This window comes from Stegostoma tigrinum, chromosome 42, assembly GCF_030684315.1.
Source record: "Stegostoma tigrinum isolate sSteTig4 chromosome 42, sSteTig4.hap1, whole genome shotgun sequence".
In the NCBI taxonomy this organism is placed as follows: domain Eukaryota; kingdom Metazoa; phylum Chordata; class Chondrichthyes; order Orectolobiformes; family Stegostomatidae; genus Stegostoma; species Stegostoma tigrinum.
Window position 1 is genome coordinate 8,343,621 of NC_081395.1, and position 15,228 is coordinate 8,358,848.

At 39.9% G+C, this 15,228-nt stretch overlaps 1 protein-coding gene across 1 annotated transcript in view; it reads right to left on the reverse strand.

The window, feature by feature from the left end:
* Nucleotides 1–471: 471 nt before the first annotated feature.
* Nucleotides 472–15,228, reverse strand: part of LOC125449405 (probable G-protein coupled receptor 75) — a 52,381-nt gene continuing 37,624 nt past the window's right edge. Inside the window, exons 3-9 of the mRNA XM_059641443.1 lie at nt 7,902–8,051; nt 7,442–7,563; nt 6,432–6,542; nt 5,071–5,169; nt 4,583–4,712; nt 2,863–3,239; nt 472–661 (exon numbers count right to left, since the gene is read on the reverse strand). Coding sequence (XP_059497426.1) covers nt 608–661; nt 2,863–3,239; nt 4,583–4,712; nt 5,071–5,169; nt 6,432–6,542; nt 7,442–7,563; nt 7,902–8,051 — 1,043 coding nt within the window. The 3' untranslated portion in view covers nt 472–607. The remainder of the gene's footprint in view (nt 662–2,862; nt 3,240–4,582; nt 4,713–5,070; nt 5,170–6,431; nt 6,543–7,441; nt 7,564–7,901; nt 8,052–15,228) is intronic.

Below are 15,228 nucleotides of genomic sequence, written 5' to 3' on the forward strand. Positions count from 1 at the left end.
TAGATTCCCATAAAATGTTAGTGATTATATTTTAACAATGAAGAGATTGTGGGAAAAAGAAAGCAATGAACATGTAAGAGGTATAAACTAGAGCAAATTAAATAGCAGCAAAACTGGAAAAACTCTGTCTCAGTCTTAAAACAAGTGGATGCTTCTGTTCTTCTTTACAACAAAATGATTTAATGTGAATAGTTTTGATCCCTATTCAGGTAGCTCTTTTGTGATGTGCAGTTTGGCAAAGGACATCTGTTTCTGTAAAAGAATGATGCAGTGTAAACTGTATTCTTGTGGTACCTTCTCAAGACTGACTGTCAATAGGACACTTGATTAAAATTGCAGTGAAGAAACATGATATACTGGTTTCTAATCCTCACCATGTCACCCTCAGCTAGATTAGAATATAGAACAATATTAAGCGTAAAAAACTCTTATTACACAGAAACAACTTTATTTTATAAATTTTCCCTTTTGCTTTGTGATACACTTAGTAAAACTTATTTGTTATTGCTATTTCAAATTGTTTATGATTTTTACACTGCCATTGTTAATACTCATTTCTATCTTATTTGGATTGATGGTCTGAGGGACGCATTTAATCTAGTGGAAATCAGTGTGCCCAATCAGACAAATTGGAAACTTCCTGACGCCAGAGATATTCCTCCTGCAAACAAGAAAACAGGGAAACAGTATCGTCATTATGGCAGGAACCAACACACATTCTACAATTACCAGAAAACATTTCATATTTTGATTCCCTGATGATGACACAGGAATAGCAGTTGGTGCCAGATCAGTTGTTTGTTTTAAATCTGAGATAGATACATTTTTGTTAAGCACAGGTATTATGAATATGGACCAAAGGCAGGTATCAGGAATTAGGTCACAAATCAGCCAGATCTCATTAAATTTCAGATAAGGCTGGAGGAGCTGAATGGCCGGCTTCTGTTTCCATATTTCAATGTGGAATAAAGTTATCTTATGCTCATTCTATTAATTTTCAAACCACATCTCACCAATGAAATAATTCTTACTATTATTTTATGATTATTTTAGTGAATGTGTTGCTTGGTGGTAGAAAGCATTTGGATTCAGATAACTTAATCAGGTAACTAGTGCCTAAATGGGGAATGTGATTTTTGCTGGACAATCAGAGTAATTATTCTATACAGAAAAAACCGTGCAAGATCTGCCAATTAAATTCCAGCAACAGTCTTTCAGCCATGCGGTCTCTAAATCTTGGCTCACATCTTTCTTTTATTTCTTTCCTTTCTCCACTCATACTGACACTGGGCTTATCTTGTCCGTGAAACCCATCCCCTATTCTCTTGATCATGTTGTCAATAAATTGCTGTTCACCCAACTTCCCCTTCTGTTCCACTGTAATATTATAAATGGTTCTCACACTTTAGCTGTGGTTCCTCTATCCTTAAGCCAATGTCATCCCCTTGAAAACTTCGTCAACCCCATCATTTTTGAAAATTATCATCCCATCTCTAACCCCACCTTTCCTCTCCAAAGTTATTGATTATACTGTCACCTTCCAAATCTGTTCCATCACTGAAGAATGCAGGATTATTGTGAAAATGATTTACCTCTGGGCCAGGAGTCCCAAATTCAGTCCCATCTGTTCCAGGGATATGCAATAACATCTCTGAACAGGTTGGTTAGAAAATATCTACCCTAAGGAACTCGTGCAACAATGTGCTGGGACTGAGACAATTGGTCTTGTACGAGGTATGATTCCAATCAGTGGAAAGTATGGCCCTGTTGCTAGGATTCCTTGAAGTCACTCTTAGTCAGTTGTTGCCTGATGTCAACGACAGTCATTCTCATCTCACCTCAAGTTTAGTTCTTTAGTTCATGTTTGGACCAAGACTGCAAAGATGACAACAGGTGAGTTGCCATTGTGAAATCCAAACTGAGTACCATTGAACAGGTTATTGCTGAGCAAGTGCTGCTTGATAGCACTGTCAATAACATCTTCCACCATTTTGCTGATGATTGAGAGTACGCTGGTAGGGTGGTACTTGGTGAGGTTGGATTTGCTAAGTAGATGCCAGAGCTATGTTGCACTAGAATAGCTTGACTAGGGACATGGCTAATTCTGGAGCGCAAGTTTTCAGTGCGATTGCTGGAATATGTCTGGGCCTTTGCAATTGCCACTACCTTCAGCCATTTTTTGAAATCATGTGGAGGAATCAAAATGGCTGAAGAATTGTACTTGTGGTGCTGGGACCTCAGGAGGAAGCCAAGGTGGAGTTTCAATCTTTAAGGCATTACTTAAAACTGACCACTTTTAGGAAGCTTTTGGTCATCTGACCTAATATCTCAAAGTCATACTCAGATTTTTAACGTTTACATGAAGTGCCTTGGGATGTTTTTATGTAAAAGGCAGTATATAAATATGTTGCTGTTGTTGGCAACCTTGTGCCTTGCATTAGTGGTTACGTATTTATTGATTTTTTTATTTCACAAGGTGCACAACGACAATGCAGCCATTTGTTGTCTATCCCCAGCTGCCTCAAGAAAACATTAAATCTTCATAACAACTATTGTTATAATTAGTCATTTTAGAAGTCTGTGAGACATCATGAGTACCTTACATGTATAGTACACAAAGTTGGAATGAGAGGTTTCTTTCTTTGTAGAACGTTAATGAACCAACTTTGCTCAAATTATTGGATTTATCTGCTTAAAATTCATGACATACTGTGGTGGATTTTGAACTCAAACTTTGGGTTCCAGGTCTTATAGCATAAATATAGTGATGGGTTTCCACATTTACCAAGTGTTTGCTTGAGCAAAAGATATCAATTTCCATGAAAATAAACTAGGATCCAAATGCTGGGTACAATCACGTACCTTATCATCAGTTGTCCTTCCACTGACTGTCTGCTCACTGCTCATTGTACTGCACTGAACCCCAAAGGAGCCAGTCATCTCAGATGTTAATCCTGTTGAGAATGGTGCTGAGACCTGCATATCTGTTTTCAGCAAAGAGGTATGGCTAGCGTTAAGATTTTCCATCCTTGGGTGTTTGTACGCTTCTTCCCCTGTGTTTTTTAAAGGACTGCTATGGAAATTTGCACTGAGCTTCATTCCAGATGCTTCCAGCTGTCTTTTCTTTGCACCTATTTTTTGTTCAATGTTGTCAGAACCAGAGTCAGTTTCTACTGTCAATTTTGGAGATTCAACATTCCAATGTAGACTGTCCAAACCTGACAGTGTGAATGATAGATCTGCAAAAAACAATATTGTATATAATAAAAATAATTTGCATTCTAGTAGTGCCTTCTCAAAGCTTCCACTAAACGTTGAAAAGGGTATCAGTTAAAGTCCTTATTTTATACTTATCTTTGTAATCTTCTGAGCTTAAAATTACTGAAATGTTAAAAAACTCTAGAATTTAATTAATTTCCTAATCTCCACTGTTCATTCCTGCACTTCTGTTTGTAGGAATGATCTGATTCTGAAATTCCACACAGTATGGTGGATTTTATGGCTCTGGTTTGATGCAAATGAAGTGGTCATGAAATCATGGCCTAAAAACGATGTTGCACCACTTGCCATCCTGTTTACACTAGCACTTTATTTATGAGGAAATCAGGCAGTGAAGTTTCGGTTGAGCCTACATTTGTGGTAGGCAAATGACAGCCAGCTGGCAAGGAAGCATTGGAATTGTTAAGAACAGTGGCAAGAAAAATACGGTTCAGGGTTTCAGCAACAGATGAGCAGAAGCAGGGATGCAGCGAGGTCATATTACAAAGAGGGGAGAAAATGGTATTAGAAAAGAAATTCAACTCAAGTCAAATAAGGCACAAAATCTTTGAATTTTGCCAGAGACAGTGGCCAGAGAATGGGAAATATTGTTGTCTGGAAGATTGAATTCCTGGTGGAGGTGAAAGGCATGGTTAATTGAAGGATATTTTGATTCATTCAACTCTGGATATCTGATAATAAAAAGGCAGTGGAGTGATCAGAAGGCTGGATGTCACCAGGGTACAGTCAGAGTTTGAAAATTTTTCAGGTGATTTTATTTCATGTAAATAAGAGCTTGAATGATGTCAAATATAGAAGCTTAGGGACTTAGACCATAAGACATAGGAGTGCAAGTGAGGCCATTCGGCCCATCAAGTCCACTCTGCCATTTAAATCATGGCTGATGGGCATTTCAATTCCACTTCCCTGCACTCTCCCCGTAGCCCTTGATTCCTTGTGAGATCAAGAATTTGTCAATCTCTGCCTTGAAGGCAGCTAACATCCCGGCCTCCACTGCAGACTTCAGAGATTCTGGTGTATGGGTAGAAACCAGGAGCCACTGAAGAAGTGGTGGGGAACAGGACACAGAAAAAGGAACTGCAAGCTTTCATATTTTATAACATATATTTTGGCCGGGTATTGATAAGCCATATAGTTAAGTACATACATAACAGCAACGTGACCTCGAATACAGAGATGCAAAGATTCAAAAAGTATAAAGCAGTAGTGAAATCTAAAATAGAGAGACGAGGACTATAGTATTCAGAAGCAAAGGTCACTGACACACAATGGATCAAGAATTTTGTTCTAAATGAGCCTCTACCTGATTCGGAACCATCAAGCTCAGTATGGATTTTCTGAGATTTGTCTGCGCCATACAGACTGCCTTGACTGGTCTCTGGGGCAATCGAGTCAGTGTTAGATAGCACCCGGTCACCATCTCCTGAATGAATCTTAAGCCAAAAAAAAACAATGTTAATCCTATACAGCTAAATCCAACTGGAATCAATCACAATATCAACTTTAATGGCCCAGCATAATGAGCGTCTCAGAAACTTTTTATTGAATGATGTAAGTGCGAAGATTGAATAAAATTTTGAGATAATGTTATAGAAGCTGTTGGCTTTCTCAGGATCATGCAGTTTTTCATTCTGTTTACCCCTTTAATGCACAAATAACCAAAGAATATCACTTTGGAATAGTACAAACAAATCATAGTATGCTCATGAAACATCCAGGAAACCATTCCAACAAATTGGGTCTTCTGAATCACTCAGACAGAATCAATTCTCAAGTTATGTAAGAACATACTCGCTTCGTGTCACAGACTCTGCTCAGGAGAAATCTATTCTGGATGATATTCTGTAGAGTATTCTGAAGTGATATCTTAATTTCTTGGGTGTTTGAGACCTAGAAAGTCAATAACAAACATCTTTTAAATTGTTACATCGGCAATCATTTAGGTTTTTAAGTAATGAAAATGAATGATGGATACAAGTAGTGCAGTGGAGTAGCATGGTAGAACTGCAATTGTTGCAGTGCCTCAATGGTAACTCAACACAATTGACAGAATATTAAGTAATAGATTTGAAACCGCTCATTTGGCCCATTCAGGATTATGCCAAGAGATAATGGGAACTGCAGATGCTGGAGAATTCCAAGATAAAATGTGAGGCTGGATGAACACAGCAGGCCAAGCAGCATCTCAGGAGCACAAAAGCTGACGTTTCGGGCCTAGACCCTTCATCAGAGAGGGAGATGGGGAGAGGGAACTGGAATAAATAGGGAGAGAGGGGGAGGCGGGCCGAAGATGGAGAGTAAAGAAGATAGGTGGAGAGAGTATAGGTGGCGACGCAGTGAGGTTAAAATAGTATCAGAGATAATGGGAACTGCATCATGGGCCTCCTGCACTGCCACAATGATATCACCCAAAGGTTGCAGGAACAGCAACTCATATTCCGCTTGGGAACCCTGCAGCCATATGGTATCAATGTGGACTTCACCAGTTTCAAAATCTCCCCTTCCCCTACTGTATCCCTAAACTAGCCCAGTTCGTCCCCTCCCCCCACTGCACCACACAACCAGCCCAGCTCTTCCCCCCCACCCACTGCATCCCAAAACCAGTCCAACCTGTCTCTGCCTCCCTAACCGGTTCTTCCTCTCACCCATCCCTTCCTCCCACCCCAAGCCGCACCCCCACCTACCTACTAACCTCATCCCACCTCCTTGACCTGTCCGTCTTCCCTGGACTGACCTATCCCCTCCCTACCTCCCCACCTATACTCTCTCCACCTATCTTCTTTACTCTCCATCTTCGGTCCGCCTCCCCCTCTCTCCCTATTTATTCCAGTTCCCTCTCCCCATCCCCCTCTCTGATGAAGGGTCTAGGCCCGAAACGTCAGCTTTTGTGCTCCTGAGATGCTGCTTGGCCTGCTGTGTTCATCCAGCCTCACATTTTATTATCCAGGATTATGCCAACTTGTTTTTTTGACCTGGTACTGTAAAGAAGCACCTTATCTTGTCAAAACATGAGACACAATGCTTTGAAGAAACTGATATGATGCTTTGCGCTTTTATAGAAGGTATGGTGCAGTTTATGTTTGTCTCAGTACCACCTTTGCTGCTTAAAGTTATGCACATTATTTGCTAATCATAGTGCACCCCATGCTTACCTTCAGGAGCTGTAGTGACTTGGCTCTAAAATCACGATTCGTACTGCTTGACAATACACTGTGAATGGCATCACAGATGACAGTGGCTGCAGTCTGTATTTTCCTCTGACTCTACAGAGAAAAAAAGTTAAATAGCCACGAGTTCACAGCAATTACAAAGTGTTCCTGTTCTCAAATTTGAAAAATCAAATAGAATGTTTAATATGCAAGGAACTGTTTCAAAGGAGTGCATTTTTTGGGATCATAGGGATATAAAAGAAAGGTTATATATGGTGCTGGCTTGTAACTTAGCTGATGACATTATCCACATGGTGTATCTAGAATCATTACTAGGCCAGATCAGACAGAAAGTCATAGATTTTCTTTGAGGACATTCGTGAATTAGTTGGGTTTTTATAACAATCCAGCAGCATTCACAAAGCCATTTTTCTAATATTAGCCCTTGAACAATCAGATTTATTCAATTAATGTTAAAGAGGGTCATATAGATATCCAGAGTGGATCAGGCATTTTAGCAAATTCTTCTCTCTTCTCCAAAAAATCATACCAATGATGTGGCCATTATTCACATGACAACATAGACAGTCAATGTTGAAAAGCGAGGTAATCTGAAACAACTCCCAGGAGGCTGGAATCCAGTTTGTAGTTCATTTTCTCCCTTTTAAGTCCATCTTTTCAAAGCCTCCTTGACACCTTGTCAGCTGTAACATTCCAGATCTCTCACTCAAGACAGCAACTGAACTTAGATTCACAGTCATTTTGGTTATTTCAGTCTTTGCTTAAGAAAACACATACAGTAATTAAAAGTTACCTTGTCCCTCGATGATCCAGGATTATGATTCATAGTCAGGACACTCTGCGATGTGATATTGACAGAAAACATTACAAGGAAATACCAGATGAAATCTAAAGTCTGTATTTATTACAAAGCATCAGGTTAATATGTTCTTAGTTCATAATAGCCAACAGCTAACCAAAAGCCCTATATCTTCAGAGTTAGCTTCTGATACCTTTTTGAAATGTAAGCACTCATCCAAGACTTGATGGAGCACAGGTTGAATTGATTTCCTCACAACATCTTTATTATAATGAAGAATCTGGTCCAGATGTTCAACAATAGTTTTCTGGCCCCCTGTTCGCAAAAGAAGAACATTGAAAATTCTCACGAAAGACAACTCTTTTGAAGAGGCCAAAGTTTTATTATCGTTATGCAAATGGAAATCCAAATAGCAAACAGTTGGACGTAACAGTTGCAAATCCAAGGCGCGAGTTTCACCAACAATAGTATCTATGTTTCCTTAAAGTTTCAAATGTACAGAATATAATTAACAGCACTGCAGTGATAAGAAGGAAAGTAAGAGTGAAAGCCAGTTTTGTCACCTTAATTATTTGTGTCTTTTTTTTATAATGTGTCAATGATATAAATACAAATGATACTATAAGCTCACAGATCAGGCTTCATGGAAATACCTATTACATCCAACAGCTCAAAGTGAAAGTCATCCCAGTATTGAATGAAAAGGAAAAGAAGAAGCATCTGTTCTTGGGTTCCACCAGATTCAAACCAGTCATCTTCCAGGGTTGATTGAAGTTTGTAACTGATGTCTGGGCAGGCTAATCCTGTGATAAATACAAATACATACAGTGTAACTGGCTTTTAAAAGTTGTTTTCAGATGTCTTTCCCCTGTCTGGCAGGTGTTTACTTTCATGGAGGTACAGTACCAATGAAGTCACTAGTCCTTCAGTATCACTGAAGTGGCCATTTTCTTGCATGGTCTTGACTATCAATGCAAATTTAACCAAACAGTGTATTGTATTTGAGCTGGACCCAATCCTCACCAAGCAGACACACACAACATAAACTATTACACCGTGATTCAGAGTGAGAAACCGAGATGAATGTTCCTTCCATTGATCAAGGTTACTGAGACTTCTATCCTATGGCTTAGCACCACATATTTGGAAAGTTTGTCCACTGAGCCATCAGCAAAACTTTTAGCTCAGAGTTTACCTGCAACAGTGCACAAGTAGGTTAAATAGAGTAAGTAAACAAACCAACAGTCACAACAGGACCAGAAGTAAAACAGCTCAGAATTGAATTGAAAGCACATGTTTATGACCGGACTTTGCAGCCCTCTTGTGGTGTAATGGTAAACTTCCAACCTCACTGGACCAGAAGGTTCAGGTTCAAATCCACCTGCTCCAGAGGAGTGTAATAACATCTCTGAATAGGTTAAATAAAACTTCTGTCACCTCTTTCCCAAGATAGCCAAAATGAAGGAGAAGCATCCATGAAAGTGTGAATCATTTTGAGTGTTCCTGGCAGAGCCAGATAGAGGCCACATGCAAACATCGGAAGGAGCTTGCGCCTGTTGAATGAATGGGGATAGCGGTCGAACACTGACCATGGGAGCAGTCAGCAGTCAGACCACGTAGAAACCTCCAGCATTGATCTGCTACGGACAGCCTTTGGAGAGAGACAGTGATGTCTTTTTAACTTTGCTTCTTGGTTTTTCTATAATGTATGGTCTCAGTGCATAGCTATAATGTAACTATTTTCTTTTCTTATTTCTCTAACCAATCCAGTTTGCGGAATGGGCAGCCTGTTGTGAAGCCTGACAGGTCAGTTTGCCTTGCGGGGATTTTGAACTGGTAAACCATTTTTCACAACTGGATAAATATCTAATCCCTCACATAGAGGATTTTTACGCAAAGCTGGGAGGAGGACTTTCCTTCATGAAGCTGGACATGAGCTATGTATACTTGCAGATGCAGTTAGATGAAGATTCCCACTAGTTTGCTACAATTAATACCAATGAGGGCTTGTACCAATGTACAAGACTGCCACTTGGAGTGTTGTCAGCATATGCCATTTTTCAGTGGACGATGGAGAACATTTTACAAGGTCTACCCCAGTTTGCCATTTATCTAGATGACGTGCTAATAACAGGGAAGACCAATAACGAACGCTTTGAAAACTTGGACATAATCCTTAGACATTTCTCCCCAGATGGGTGTATGCCTTAGAATGGAAAAATACGTATTCCAGGTACTCCATTGACCTACTTTAGCTACAGATTCAACAAGGCTGGGTTACACTGTTTGGAGGATGAGGGCAATCAAAAGGTGCCACGGCTCCCATCCATACTGGAGCTTAAGTCTTTCCCTGGGCTGGTGAGCTATTACAAAAAGTTCACACATAACCAGTCTCCATCTTGGCACCTTTGCAACAACTCTTAAAAAAGGTGTCAGCTTCGGAAATGGTCATGTAGCCAATTCATAGCTTGCAGAGAAGTGAAGAAACAACTATCATCCTCTGAGATATACTATGATCCCAAGTGAAATCTAATATTGACGTGCAAAGCCCCTTGCATGGCACTGGGATAATATTAGCCCATGGGTGGTCCAATGGAGAGGAACACCCAATAGTATATGCATCTAGGGCTTTGGCTAGTGCACAGTGTAATTACGCCCAGATAGGAAAAGAAGCTTAGCCAGTCATATTTGGAGTCAGGAAGTTCCTCACATAGCATTATGGATGTAAATTTGTAATAATAATTGAACACAATCCCCTGCTAGATCTGCTTAAAGAGGTCAAGGCCATGCTGCCCATAGTTTTAGGTTGAATTCAGCAGTGGGCTCTCATAATAAGTGTGCTGTCACAATCAGAATTAAAATCTTTTTGGAATGAGGAGAGACGAGATCACAGTAAAGAATGGCATTCCATTGTAGGGAGAAAAATTGTCCTGAGCAAAGATCGCCACCAGGTACTGGCTGAACTCCACCCGAGTCATCCAGGGGTTTCCAAGTTGAAGATGTTGGTGAGCAGTTATGGCTGGTGACCAGGAATGGATGCAGACATAGCTGCACTGGGGGGCAGAGCCCAGAGTGTCAACAGGGACAAAAATTACCACCAGCAGCTCTCCCACATTCATGGGAATGGAAGGTAAAGCCTGATTATGAAAGACCTTTCATGGGTTCAATGTGCTTACTCATTGCCAACTCCCACTCAAAGTGGCTGGCATAGAATTCATTCGTCAAACACAGGAATAATGATAAAAAAAACTGCATGCATCTTTTGCAATAAATAGATCCCAGACATGTTGGTCACAGATAATAAGCAATTGTTTACCAGCAGGGAGTTTGAGTATTCTCTAAAATTGAACCACATTCATCATATAAGGGCAGCTCCATACCATTCACCATCCAATGGTCTGGCAGAAAGAGCAGTCCAAACCTTGAAGGCAGGCATAAAGAAACAACCTACAGCTTCATTAGATATCAAACTGTCCCAGTTCCTATTTGATTACAGGACCATGCTTCATGCAACTACAGAGATAGCTCCAGCAGAGTTAGTAATGGGAAAAAGACTCCACAGGTTAAATCTGACCTTCCTGGACACGGGGGGAGGGTGAAATGGCATCAGGAATGCCTGGGCTGAACACAAGACTCCACTAAGCAAGACAGATAGTTTACTTCAGGGGATTAAGTTTGATATAGGAACCATGGGTAAGAAGCATGGTTGATCAATGTCAGGTTCGGTGATGTATAAAGTTCAGGTGAGTGGAACAGTCCTGAATAAGCATGTGGACCATACAAAAGCTGCAAACTCACAAATGGTGTGGGAGTAAAATATGCCCGCCTCTTTGACTGTCTTTCCAACTGTTCCAGAACAGGTGGATTCTCTCTTTCTGTCAAGCATTGAAGGTACTTCAGAATCTGAAATGGGCACAGAGGACATCGCTGCCTTGATCCTTCGCCTTCTTAAGAAGAGGAATATTTCTTCAGAGATACTCCGGGCACAAGGGGCGAACTACTGTGTGTTACACGCCACCTATATCAGAGGCATATTTGAAGGAACCTGACCCAGTGCTAAAACATCCCAGGTGAAGCTATAAAAAAAATGAACTAGCCTATAGCTTCAGACTCAGAGCGGAAGGGATGTAGTGATTTTAACAAGTTCAGCCAAATGAATTTCATAGAGTATGAGTTTTCTGATTGGGGCTGTTATTCTGGTCCAATCAAGGATCCTTGGCTGACAGATATAAACAGGAGTGTCAAAGCTTTCTGTTCACTCCAAGAGCTGGCTCTGAGAAAGCTGGATCAGTGTCAAGGATTATAGGTGTGAGGCTATAAAACCACAGTAGGTCAGACAGCATCAGAGGAGCAGGAAAGTCAACGTTTCCAGTTGAAACCCTTCATCAGGACTCACATTGACTTTCCTGCTCGTCTGATGCCTTCTAACTTGCTGAGCTTTTCCAGCCTCATATCTATAGACTCTGGCTCCCAACATCCACAGTTCTTATTGTCTCCAACTCAGTGACAAGGACTTTTTACCTGTAAATCAGTGGGTGATTTAGTGACAGGATGCCAGCCTCTGTGGAATTATTTCAAAGGGGTTTACAATTGCTCGTTTGCAGTTTGATGGACATATTTTTAAATCTAGGTATTTTTGGAAAATTAATAATATATCTATTACTTTATTAGTTACATCTTTTAAGAGTCTAGAATGAAGCCTACTTGCATCCGGAGACTTGTCAATCTCCATTAGATTGTTTAGTGCCCCTTCCCTCATGATTGTAATTTTGCTCAGTTCCTCTCTCCCTATATGCTTTAGTCTATATAGTCTCTGTAATGAAGTCAAAAATAAAATATATGTGCTATTCATCCACTATTTCCTTATTATATCCTACGAATACCTTATTCTCACTTGTGGAGTACCAGCACTCACTTTTCTCTCTCTTTTCCTTTTCAAACTCTTGCTATCTGTTTTCATATTCCTAGCTACCTTTGTCTCATACTCAGCTACTTCCTACCATTCTTAATATTCTGACCAATCACCTGATCTGCTACTGTCTTTGTACAGTTATATGCTTGTCTTTAAGTCTGAGGCTTTCCCTAACTTACTTAGTTAACATCGATGGTCTGTCCTCCTTTTTGATTTTTTAGTTATAGTGGGAATATATTTATACGGAGTATTTGAAATATTCCTCTTAAATGTCTTCCACTGCATCTCTTGATCTATTCCCTTGGATACTGGCTCACTTCAGCTAACACAATTTTCAAGCCCACATAGTTTACCTTATTTAGGTTTAAAATACTAGCCTTAGACATAAACTTATACAAGTATGTATAATGTGATGATCCAGACAGCATAACATTGCAATGTAAAACATAATGATTTACACTTTTGTAATGCTCAAACCATCCCAAAGCCCTTTATAAGCAATGAAGTCCTTCTGAGATATGGTAAGGATCAAAAGAACTGCAGGACGCTGTAAATCAGGAATGAAAACAAAGTTGCTGGAAAAGCTCAGCAGGTCTGGCAGCATCTGTGGAGGAGAAAAATGAATTAACGTTTCGGGTCCAGTGACCCTTCCTCAGAACCCAAAACATTAACTCTGTTTTCTCCTCCACAGATGCTGCCAGACCTGCTGAGCTTTTCCAGCAACTTTGTTTTTGTTTCTGAGATATGGTTACTGATCAGAAAACTGCCAGCCAAATTGTAAATAGCACACTCCCACAAACAACAATGTGATAACGACCAGATAATCTGATTCAGTGATCTTGATCAATGGATAATTACCAGCCAGAACACTGCAGCAAATTCCCCTACTCTTCTGTTTAAAAAAAGCACCATTGGATATTTCACATCCGCCTGAGCCAGCAGACACAGTTTGGTTTAACATCATCATCAAAAAAATCATATCTTGGATAGTATGGCACTGAAAAACAATATTATACTCAAAATATTAACTCTGCTTCTTTCTCTGTAGATGCTGCCAGAGTTGCTGAGTTTCTCTAGTAGTTGCTGTTATTATTTCAGATTTCCACTGTCCACAGTATTTTGCATTTATAGTGCAGTCCTCCCTCAGTACTACACTGGTGTGTCAACCTTGTTCACGTCCTGGCGCGGGATTTTAATTTACAACCTGAACCAGAGACAAGAGTGCTACCAAACGATGCTCTGCTGAGTCTATTTACAATTTTACATCCACAGGTTTTACATCCATAAGAAAATAATGATGTGAATGCAACTATATTTGAATAAGTCCAGGTTATGGTTATAAAAATGTTGGAATATCTTTGAATTGTCAACACTTTAATTTCCCCAACATACTGAAATCCTTGGACAACCTTGTAATAAAGAATTATTCTTATTTGCTTCAATGATCCTGGACTATTTTGTCTGCTGCCTAACAACTGCTATTCACTCCCTCTTGAACTTCTCAACTATCCAACTGCCACCATTTCTTGTTTGTCCATTTACTAGTCTCTTCTCATCCTGATTAACTGCAAGTAACAATAAATGTGACTTACTGTATAAAATATAGGATCATTAATGCAGCAAAACATAAAGTGCTGGGGTCCAACCTGAGATAACAAGGTGCAGAGCTGGATGAACACAGCAGGCCAAGCAGCATCATAGCAGCAGGAAAGCTGGTGTTTTGGGTGTAGAAGGGTCTAGGCTCAAAACATCAGCTTTCCTGCTCCTATGATGCTGCTTGGGCTGCTGTGTTCATCCAGCTCTGCACCTTGTTATCTCAGGTTCATTCCAGTTTTACACCTTGTTATCTTGGGGTCCAACTTGATACCATTTTGTGCTTACAAGCACATTTTGCACTTTCTCCTTTGCCTTGTAGCCAAGTATGGTCTTTACCATTATTTATTCAAACCATTTCTTTATAGCTTTATCATTCTTTTCCTAAATGTTGATACAAAAATTAGCACTAATTGTAGTCTAAACTCACAAGGAGTTGCAATATTTTGACTGTTTTGTCTAAAGTGTTAAAGTAATCATGATTTTTGTGTTGAAAGTCACACTGACATTTCCTTGCCAATTATTTCAAGAGCTATTAATCCACTGAGAATTCAAGGTCAATGCTTCTCAAAGGAATGTAAAATATTTTAAAAGATTACCTTCCTAGAAGTCTATAGACAGTATTTTTACTTCCTGTAGTCAACAGTGCAAAAAAGGTCCTTCAGTCCATTGAATCTATTCTGACAATGACTACCACTGAATGCATGTTAATCACAATTTCCTACACATGTCCCATATGCTTGAATGTTATGATATTTCAATTGCTTATCCTATTTTTTTTTAAAGCTTGCAAGATTTCCAACCTCCATTACCTTCCCAGGCTGCACTCCAGATTCTCATCACCCTCTCAGTGAACAAGTTTTTTCCCAGATCTGTATCCTCTGTAACCCTGCTGAAAGGTATGACCTACATACATAGGTCTTGGCAAGAGAAGGTATGACAATGATACCTTCATGAAGTAACCCTAGATGTGAAGCATAACCTGTTGACACAGCCAGAGAATCTTTGGAACTTTAACATGGTTCATCTTAAGGATGAGGAGGCAACATTAACTCTTATTCAAATTGAAAAAGAACAGTTCATGAAGTTTGGCTGGATGAACACAGCAGGCCAAGCAGCATCTCAGGAGCACAAAAGCTGACGTTTCGGGCCTAGACCCTTCGGGCCCGAAACGTCAGCTTTTGTGCTCCTGAGATGCTGCTTGGCCTGCTGTGTTCATCCAGCCTCACATTTTATTATCTTGGAATCTCCAGCATCTGCAGTTCCCATTATCTCTGAGTTCATGAAGTTTACTCAGTGTTGGGTTACTCATGATCTTGTTTTAAACTAGCATTTGAAATTCTTTCAATTATAGAGCTGAGTAAGTAGACTATTATAAGGCCGTGTGTACAGTTGCAGTGGCTTTAATGCTAATAACAGTAATTATAATTAAGCCAGGGGTATTTTTCACTGCAAATTACTTCAGTCTCTACAGA